Source organism: Tupaia chinensis, unplaced genomic scaffold (assembly GCF_000334495.1).
Source record: "Tupaia chinensis unplaced genomic scaffold, TupChi_1.0 Scaffold000258_1, whole genome shotgun sequence".
NCBI classification, from domain to species: domain Eukaryota; kingdom Metazoa; phylum Chordata; class Mammalia; order Scandentia; family Tupaiidae; genus Tupaia; species Tupaia belangeri.
The window spans coordinates 254,461-264,384 of record NW_006159738.1 but is presented as its reverse complement, the minus strand read 5'-3'; the positions used below and the strand labels follow the sequence as shown (position 1 = coordinate 264,384).

Below are 9,924 nucleotides of genomic sequence, written 5' to 3'. Positions count from 1 at the left end.
CGCGTGTGGTCCCTGTCCTTCGGAGCCCGCGTGTTACCTGTCCTTCGGAGCCCACGCGCGTGTTACCTGTCCTTCGGAGCCCACGCGTGTTACCTGTCCTTCGGAGCCCACGTGTGTTTGTGACTATGTCCCAGTGATAGGTGTGGTTACTTTTCTTTCTTTTCAGTTTTAGGGAGTTTTTATTTTTCCTTGATTTTTTTTTTTTTTTTGTACGTATAAAGACTTCTGTGTTTCCGAAGTCAAAGCTACATAACAAGGAGACACCTCTGTTACCTTTTCTCTTGTCCCCTCTTCTCCTGTAGGTGATCCGATTAGTTAGTACTAGTTAGTAGTCTGTAGGTTCCCTCAGCAGGCCCTAACTGAGCAGCTTGCTCTTGCCAGCATGTCACAGGGGCAGGGCAGAAAGCCCCTCCTCACATCTGGCAGGGAGACGGTCCAGAACCAGGGAACAGGTAAGATCATTACAAGTTTAGAAGTGCTTTGAAGGCCTCAGGGGGGATTAGAATAGAGTCTAACCAGGGGGCTTTCTCTGGGGGTGGGGCGGCTGACACACAGAGCCATGCCCAGAGTCGTGGAGAGGAGGGTTCAAGCACTGGGCGCAGCAGTCCCAAGGCCTGGGACAGGAAACAGGTCGGGTGTTAGAGAACGGAACAAGAAAGCCAGTTGTGGGCAGTGCGGGAAGCCGGGTGGGAGAGCAGGGCACACGGGGCACGGTCACGCAGGGCCTGCATTTTAGGTAGAACTCCTCAGGAGTCAGTGAGGACACGTACACGAGGGAGTAGCTTTTGACGCCGACATGCCACACACTTACCTCTGTGCAGCTGAGGAGGCAGTGCAGACGTGCCGCACACTTACCTCTGTGCAGCTCAGGAGGCAGTGCAGACGTGCCTCACACTTACCTCTGTGCAGCTGAGCAGGCAGTGCAGACGTGCCGCATACTTACCTCTGTGCAGCTGAGGAGGCAGCGCAGATGTGCCGCACACTTACCTCTGCAGCTGAGGAGGCAGTGCAGACGTGCCGCACACTTACCTCTGTGCAGCTCAGGAGGCAGCGCAGACGTGTCTCACACTTACCTCTGCAGCTGAGGAGGGAGTGCAGACGTGCCGCACACTTCCCTCTGCAGCTGAGGAGGCGGCGCAGACGTGCCTCACACTTACCTCTACAGCTGAGGAGGCAGCGCAGACGTGTCTCACACTTACCTCTGCAGCTGAGGAGGGAGTGCAGACGTGCCGCACACTTCCCTCTGCAGCTGAGGAGGCGGCGCAGACGTGCCTCACACTTACCTCTACAGCTGAGGAGGCAGCGCAGACGTGTCTCACACTTACCTCTGCAGCTGAGGAGGGAGTGCAGACGTGCCGCACACTTCCCTCTGCAGCTGAGGAGGCGGCGCAGACGTGCCTCACACTTACCTCTACAGCTGAGGAGGCAGCGCAGACGTGTCTCACACTTACCTCTGCAGCTGAGGAGGGAGTGCAGACGTGCCGCACACTTCCCTCTGCAGCTGAGGAGGCGGCGCAGACGTGCCTCACACTTACCTCTACAGCTGAGGAGGCAGCGCAGACGTGTCTCACACTTACCTCTGCAGCTGAGGAGGGAGTGCAGACGTGCCGCACACTTCCCTCTGCAGCTGAGGAGGCGGCGCAGACGTGCCTCACACTTACCTCTACAGCTGAGGAGGCAGCGCAGACGTGTCTCACACTTACCTCTGCAGCTGAGGAGGGAGTGCAGACGTGCCGCACACTTCCCTCTGCAGCTGAGGAGGCGGCGCAGACGTGCCTCACACTTACCTCTACAGCTGAGGAGGCAGCGCAGACGTGTCTCACACTTACCTCTGCAGCTGAGGAGGGAGTGCAGACGTGCCGCACACTTCCCTCTGCAGCTGAGGAGGCGGCGCAGACGTGCCTCACACTTACCTCTACAGCTGAGGAGGCAGCGCAGACGTGTCTCACACTTACCTCTGCAGCTGAGGAGGGAGTGCAGACGTGCCGCACACTTCCCTCTGCAGCTGAGGAGGCGGCGCAGACGTGCCTCACACTTACCTCTACAGCTGAGGAGGCAGCGCAGACGTGTCTCACACTTACCTCTGCAGCTGAGGAGGGAGTGCAGACGTGCCGCACACTTCCCTCTGCAGCTGAGGAGGCGGCGCAGACGTGCCTCACACTTACCTCTACAGCTGAGGAGGCAGCGCAGACGTGTCTCACACTTACCTCTGCAGCTGAGGAGGCAGTGCAGACAGACGTGCCGCACACTTAACCTCCGTGCAGCTCAGGAGGCAGTGCAGACGTGGCATTTCACCTCCAACAGCAGCAGTTTGGTGCTCTCTGGAACTCAGAACGGGGTTTTCCGTGACACTGGACACCCGCCTTGCGTGTTCACATGTAGGTCTTTGGAGGATCTCCGTTCTCTGGCAGTGCCATGCCCGCTGGCACCTAGCAGTCACGGTTAGGGGGTGGTGATGGGTTATGTGCCGGGCTTGAGCAGGAGCTTGACATCTGCACATTCTCTTCTTTAGACCTACATACTGGGAGACACGGCTCTGGAGGATAAGACAGCTTATTCCTCAAGATCAAAAAAGGTTTGTGTTGCTGTTGTCGCGTTTAGGCAACATTAATTAAGGAATCAGTAGCAGTTTTCCGGACAAAAAAGGCATTTCCATTTATCGACATGCGTTTCTGTTACAGGAGACGGCGTGACGCCTACGAGGGATTCCCAAAAGAAAGGCTCCCATCCTGGAGCCCGTGGGGCCTGCTTCCGGGGGAGGCTCCCACCCACGTGCAGGAGACAGGGTGTCGTCCGACTCTGCCAGAAGAGGCTGCGAGCCGCAAGTCCAGCCAGCAGTGACTTGCCATGAACCCGGGGATGCACTGAGTGGTCCTGCTTCTGAAGTGAGGAACGCAAGCTAACTGTACAAGAGGACGACCCAAGGGCTTAAAACTGCAAAGGTTTGCACCTTGGGAGCCCCTTGGAATGCTGGCAACTCAGGATCTATCGGGAAATTCTGTGTTAATGAGTTACAGGATTCATGCGGAAGTACACGTCACTTTATGAGCGGAAATAAGACTGAGTAAGAAACACTATGCAGGAAGAAACCTTCCATAGAAAGACAGGCAGGGAGAAGCTGAGGCTGTCCTTGAACTTGCCTAACAGAGCGAGCCTGAGATAGACTGCTGAGATGGCCAGGTAAGAGACGTCATGACAGAGCAGTCCTTCCCTGTAGTCGCTGTAAGAAGTGTTCCCCTCTGAATCACGATACCAAATAGGAAACATGATCTATAAGTGCCCCATGTGTAGGGAGTTCTTCTCCGAGAGAGCAGATCTCTTTATGCACCAGAAAGTCCATACGGCAGAGAAGCCCCACAAATGCGACAAGTGCGATAAGGGCTTCTTCCACATCTCGGAGCTTCACATCCACTGGCGAGACCACACGGGAGAGAAGGTCTACAAATGTGACGATTGCGGGAAGGATTTTAGCACTACGACGAAACTGAACAGACACAAGAAAATCCACACGGTGGAGAAGCCCTACAAGTGCTACGAGTGCGGCAAAGCCTTCAACTGGAGCTCCCATCTTCAGATCCACATGAGAGTTCACACGGGTGAGAAGCCCTACGTCTGCAGTGAGTGTGGGAGGGGCTTCAGTAACAGCTCGAACCTCTGCATGCACCAGAGAGTCCACACCGGAGAGAAGCCCTTTAAATGTGAAGAGTGTGGGAAGGCCTTCAGGCACACGTCCAGCCTCTGCATGCACCAGAGAGTCCACACCGGAGAGAAGCCCTATAAATGTTACGAGTGTGGGAAGGCGTTCAGCCAGAGCTCGAGTCTCTGCATCCACCAGAGGGTGCACACGGGGGAGAAGCCCTATAGGTGTTGTGGATGTGGGAAGGCCTTCAGCCAGAGCTCCAGCCTCTGCATCCACCAGAGGGTGCACACCGGGGAGAAGCCTTTTAAATGTGACGAGTGCGGGAAGGCCTTCAGCCAGAGTACGAGCCTCTGCATCCACCAGAGGGTGCACACGAAGGAGAGGAACCATCTCAAGATATCAGTTATATAAGGTGTTCTGCTAGCAGCTAAAATCTTAAACCCATAAGTGCCACTAGGAAGGAAACCCTGTAAATACCTGCATTGACCCAAGAAATATCTGCAGCAGTCCCCAGCAGACTGCTCTTTTGAGGAGGTGTACGTGCGGTTGATGTTCCGATTCGCGTCAGGTGTTTTGCACACACAAGTGTGTTCTGCACTTGACATCGCACTTGGCATCCCTCTGAGTGTCCGCCCAGGACAGACTGTCAGGGCCCACCATGGACGTGTGTTGCCCGGGGTTCCAGCCCAATGCCTCGGTAGTTGAAATACTACACGAACAACCATCGTCCCTGCCCAGCTCCCGAGTCATCTCACTGGGCTTCACTTCCAGGCAACCCAGTCCTAACCCTGTTAGGACTCATGACCTTCCTTCCCCTCGACTCAAGCATATTGGTGAATGCGTTTGGGATGGACAGCTCCCACTGAGAGGTGGTCTGGTATTTCTGAGGTTACCACTTGATCCAGCCCCTTCGTGTCTTTCCATGTAGCCCATTATTTCTGAACCCACTTTCCTGTGTGTTCTCACAGTACCCACAAATATCACCCCTTCCTAGATGGCATTCGATCTCATTTTAGGTTTTAGGTGACTCATAATCTCCATTCACTTGGCCTGTCAGAGAAGCCATTGGCAGACTTACATGCCCTCGAACTTTTTTTGAACTTTGTTTTTAGTTTTGTGGATTCTGCTATTCACTGTGTCTCTCTTAGACTTATTTTCTAGTGGCTGCATCACATATTTGTAACTTGAATTTTTTTGGGAATAATTGAATGTAAATAACAGGAAAAAGCAAAGCAGAGTGAGGACTTCGTCCATCCAGAACTGCCCTCACAGGTCCTGGTGATGGGGGCACTCGTTGCTAGCTGGAGAGCCCTTGCGAGAAGCCAGGGTAGAAGGAGGCCCTGTCCCACTTGGTCTGTGTCCTGCAGCCCTGGGCAGTACGTGTAGGAGTCCTGGTTCGTCCCCAGGTGTGGCGTCCCAGGCCCTGTGTAGGCATGATTGTTGTCGTTCATCGTTCTTTTCTTTCTTCATTCATTCGAGGAGTATTTATTGAACACCTGCTGTGTGCCAGGCACTGTCCTAGGTGCTGGGAACACCACTGAACGAGGAAGGCCAGGCCCTACCCTCATGGAGTTTGCTTCTGGTGGAGGAGACAGATGATAAGCAAGTAAACCATTACATAATGTAGTGTGAGGTAGTGATTAAGTGCTATGAAGAGAATAAACTAGGGTGATGATTTAGAGTGGTGGGGCGGGGTGGGGGGCAACATTAGCTAGTGGTCAGGGAAGGCCTTTCCGAGGGCAGCTTGGGAGTGGAGGCCAGGGGCTGGGACGCCCCATGGGCGGGCCCGGATGCTGCCGTGGGGCCCTGCCGGTGCGGTTGAGGGACAGCGAAGGCCAGGCACCGGACGTAGTGAGCGGGGAGGGGTGGGTGCTGAGTTGCTTGGTACCCTGACCTTTGTAGGCTTTTTTTTTTTTTTTTTTTTTTCTTTTTGCTAGATTGATATTAAAAACTCATGTGGAGGAACTCAAGGAATGTTTAGAAGACCAAAAGTCCCCAATGACAACACAAAGCAACCAATTTTTAACTTTGTTTCTCTTCTCATTCCTATTTTCATTGATTTCCCACATGTAGTCCTTTTGCTCAGGAAGTCTTTGGGGAAATTAAGGATCTTTGAAGCTCTGAAATAGGTGATCAGGTTAGTGTGTCTGTCAGCTGTCTAAGCGTTGGAAAACAAACTACTCAGAATAGTCACGGAAATGCCGAAACAAAGCTGGATCTTCTCGCGGTGTTCGAACTGATTTCTAATGTTTGACTGGAACGGGCTTCTGACAGCAAAAACTTCCACACCTAAAGACGACTCGAAAGGTGCACATCATTTAGTGGGTGGGCCGTGAGCCTCGAGACGGGCTTTGGGGAGATTGGCAGGGTCTGGATTCCTGCAGGTGATCGCTGGCAGGCCGTTGCTGAGTCACTTGACAGGCTTGCCCCCCCCCCCGCCCCGGGGAGGGCTGGCCTGATTACTTGCTGAAGCCCCTTCCAGGCCTGAACTCCACAGCCGTGTACGGTGTCCTGCGGTGCCCTGCCACGCGTTGGTGTCACACTAGCGTGGCGCAGTAGAGAAAAGCCTAGACTTAGTTGCTAGAGAGCCAGTTGAAATACCATTGATAGAATTTTAGTTTTAGGAAAACCTGGTTTGATTTCTAGCTTTATTACTGTTAGATATGTGAGCTTGGGCAAATCACTTGTTTTTGAGTCTAGTTTTCTCAGCAGATGAGGACATTAGGCTAAAGGATTTCCGAGTTTCCAGCTAGTCCTAGAGTTCTATATTTCTACATAGTTGAATTATTTTATCATGCTGTTGCTGGGGAATATGACTAACACTTTTGAAGCTACTAATTTTATGTCGAGCTTTAAAGTCCATAATTGTTATCTTCAGAAAATATTATTTGACCTACAGTATGTCCAAATCAATTTAATAAAATCACTTTATAACAGGGTTCTGTGCTTGGCATGTAGTCATGTGAATTTGGTGGTTGCATGTGCGTGTGTGTGGGGGGAGTCTGGCTCATGCATCGTGCCCAGGGTGACCCTGTATTTACTGTCCAAACTGGGTACTTGAGGTGGGGGCAGGGTGAGGGGCTGCGGCTGAGTCTAGACAGCAGGCCTGGGCACTGTCTCCGACTGACTGGGTGCGAGGACACCCTGCTCCAGAGGCTCAGCTGCGTGAGCAGCAGGTCCTAGGTCAGGCAGGGATAAACTGGGGGAAGAACCCGCTCTGGCCAGCCGGGAAAGCATGCCTGTCTAGGGGGGGAGAGTGCGAGCCCGAGCTTCCCTCGTCCTGCTCTTCTAAGAAAAACCAACAGGCTTTTACCAACATTAACTAATGTGTGTCCCCTGTGTGACCACTGGCTCATGGCGGTGTCCTGCCTGGTACCTGTGAGCATCGCCTCCATGCGAACTGCTGGGCTCTCGTCCCTGATGTCCAGAGCCTGCTCCTGGGGAGACATCGGGTTCTCTAGCCAGGCCATGCACACACGGCAGTCTGACAGAACCCAGGCTCTGGCACTGACCGCTTTGAGGGACAAGTCTGTTCCGGTCCCACCACTGAGTGGGAGCAGCCCAGAGCCCTCTGCTATGAACCGGTAGAGATGAGAGGTCAGCAGCGGTCGGGTCATTCCTGGCATCTGCTGGGATGGGGGTGGGGAAGGACAGTCAGGGATGGTATCACCGCCTTTAGCCTGGGGGCTCAGATGCATCTGTAAGCTAGGACGACTCTGAATGGCAGTCCAGCTTTCCGATGAGGTGGTGCAGGTCACCTGGACGGGGGAGAGGGACCCTTCTGTGTCTTGTGAGCTTGGCCAGTCATATCCGGGGGGCTTCTAATGCTTGGTTCTGTTCTAAAAGATTGAAAATGACTCACCCAAGCAGTCTGTCTTTGCAGTTGGCTGTGGTTCTCAGGAATCTGACAGAAGGAGACAACATGGAGAGCAGGCACCACAGGCACCGGCACCGCCGAGCTGAGTCAGGGTGAGGGTTAGACCGAGGGCAGGGGACGGGAAGGCGCAAGGACACTTCCTCTGCCCTTCGGCTGGCTTAGTGTGTTTGAACCTCAAGTTTCTCACCCATAAAATGGTTTTGAAAAAACGTACCCAGTAGTTGGGAGACCACCACGAGGAAGCACAACAGGGCCTGGCCCTCCATGCTGCTGTGTAACATCAGGAGGGGCTGCTGCCTGCAACCTGGCAGGAAGAGGGTCCCATGGCCTTGTCCTGCTGAGCACTGTGGTGGGCGCTGGCGAGGGCCACATCGCTGCGGTGGTACGAGATCAGAGACGGAGTGCTCAGCTCCCCCAGGCTAGTCTGCAGCAAGAAGGGAGCGGAAGAGAAAGGGGCCCAGACGGTGGGGTGAAGATGCGGGGCTTCGGGTAGACCCTTGATGACCACAAGGTGCCACCAGAGTCGGATGCTCATAGGCCCGGGCTTCTCGTGGAGACAGGCAGGACAGAGTGCTTTGACAGCACTCTGTGGATAGAGGGGTAAGCCGGATTAATGGAGGAGCCCTCCGGAGAGGGAGGCCGCTGCCCGAGGACCATGCAGAAAGACTGGGAGAGTGCCACCCTTTCTCCGGCCGGCTGGCTGGTTTGGCAGTGTCTCCAAACCCAGGGACAGGGTGTCCTGGGGTAGCTGTGTTATCCCTTCTGGAGAGCATCATTGGCTAATTTTAGGGCCTAAGGAGACAAAGGCTTAGGGGTCCTGGGGTTCTCATTATCCCGTAATACATTTTGAAGTATTAAGAGACACACAAACAAATCCAAAGACCCTGGGGCCTTGTGCTTGCACATGCCAGAGAGGGCGGGCCCAGATCTCAGTGAAGGTGGAGCTCTTCTATTCAGACTTCGGCAGATGCAGAAGAGCACGTAAAATACTGGCCGTCAGGAAAGGCACGGTGCATTTTTGCGTAGAAAAACAAACGATTGGTAGGACCTTCCCGGCGACCTGGTAACAGCACGGAGAAACGTCTCTTATTTTTAGGAGTATTTCTACGCTTTATAGACTGCGCCCTGCCGGCCCCACGTCCCGTACCTACTCCTGCAGACGGGCTTGCTCACTGCCCTTTGCTGGCCCTGGGGCAGGCCTCCTGTGCATCACGAGTTAGGGTGGGGGTTGTATTTAGAGTGTTCTCTTCCGTTGTTGTTGTTGCCATAGGGCATGTGGGCTCACCAGAGATAGAGAGGGAAAGTGAGAGATTACCCCTAGGGGATGGCCATGCCACAACCCCTTTTCCAATTTTCTGTAGAGATTTTGGGCACCCTTCCACATGCGTCTGGCTTGACTTTGAAGCCGCTGAGTCTAGGACTCAAACTATGGTTGGCCATGTGGGAGTCCAGAACCCTAACCACAGTGCTGCCTGCTGGCTCCTTTTTTTTTTTTTTTTTTTTTTTTTAGAGATTTTCGCTATAGGGCACGTGCGCTCACCAGACAGAGAGAGACATAGAGACAGAAAGCGAGAAATCACCCCCCAGGGGGTATGGTCATACCGCAATCCCTTCTCCTCCATTCTCTCGGGATCTTGGGCATGCACGCACACGCGCCCGGCTTGAGTTTTAAGCCACCGGGTCCGGGATGCGAGCCGCGGTCGACTACGTGGGAGTCCAGCGACATAGCCATTACGCTAACTGCTGGTTCCCTGGCCCCTATTTTTTAAACCTTGGGTCTGTAGATGGCTTCCAGGATGGTCTAGAGCCTTCTTAAATTGTGTGTGAAGCTGCATGTGTATGTGGGTGTATGTGTTTTCCTAGGATAGAGGGTTTTCCTGTGTTTTGTGACTCAGAACACTGGCAGAGTCTGCCGAGCCAGCCACAGTCACTCACACGGGGGCTTCAGGGGAAGGGCACGGGTTCCACACAGTCGGGAGCCACTGGAGCGAATGGAGAGGAGAGCACTGTGCTGTGTCGCGAAGGCAGGGAGAAGGTCACAGGCATAGAACGAGCAGGTGCGTGTGCACATGTGGCTACATGTGGTGAGCTGAGTCACGGTGTCAGGTGACGGGCTTAAGAGAAAACTTAGGGGTACCATGTATTGATGTCTGTGCAGGTGAGGGAGGTGAGGGAGCTGCTGGAAGTGGAAGAACTGGCTGTATGCATGGAAAACCTTAGGTCTGCTGCCCGTCTGTCTCTTGGCTACAGAGGAGGCAGTTCTGACTGTAAACTGGGGGGAAGTCCCAGTGCTGACACAGGGCTGTTTCTAGGTTCTCTCTTTCTTTCCTTTTTCTCTTAATGTAAGAGATTTTTGCTATAGGGTGTGTACACTCACTGGAGAGTGGGACAGAAAGCGAGAAATCAT

At 53.8% G+C, this 9,924-nt stretch overlaps 1 protein-coding gene across 3 annotated transcripts in view; it reads left to right on the top strand.

Moving 5' to 3' along the window:
* ZNF664 (zinc finger protein 664) overlaps positions 1-6,579 on the top strand; it is a 27,462-nt gene extending 20,883 nt beyond the window's left edge. The window contains exons 1-3 of one of the 3 annotated variants that reach the window (XM_027772166.1): positions 116-140; positions 2,513-2,575; positions 2,682-6,579. In XM_027772166.1, the coding sequence (XP_027627967.1) occupies positions 3,266-4,051 (786 nt within the window). In that variant the 5' untranslated portion in view covers positions 116-140; positions 2,513-2,575; positions 2,682-3,265 and the 3' untranslated portion in view covers positions 4,052-6,579. Of the gene's footprint in view, positions 1-115; positions 141-432; positions 453-2,512; positions 2,576-2,681 lie in introns of those variants that run through there. The other 2 variants (XM_014588070.2, XM_006149227.3) reach the window with 2 other exon arrangements.
* Positions 6,580-9,924: the final 3,345 nt, after the last annotated feature.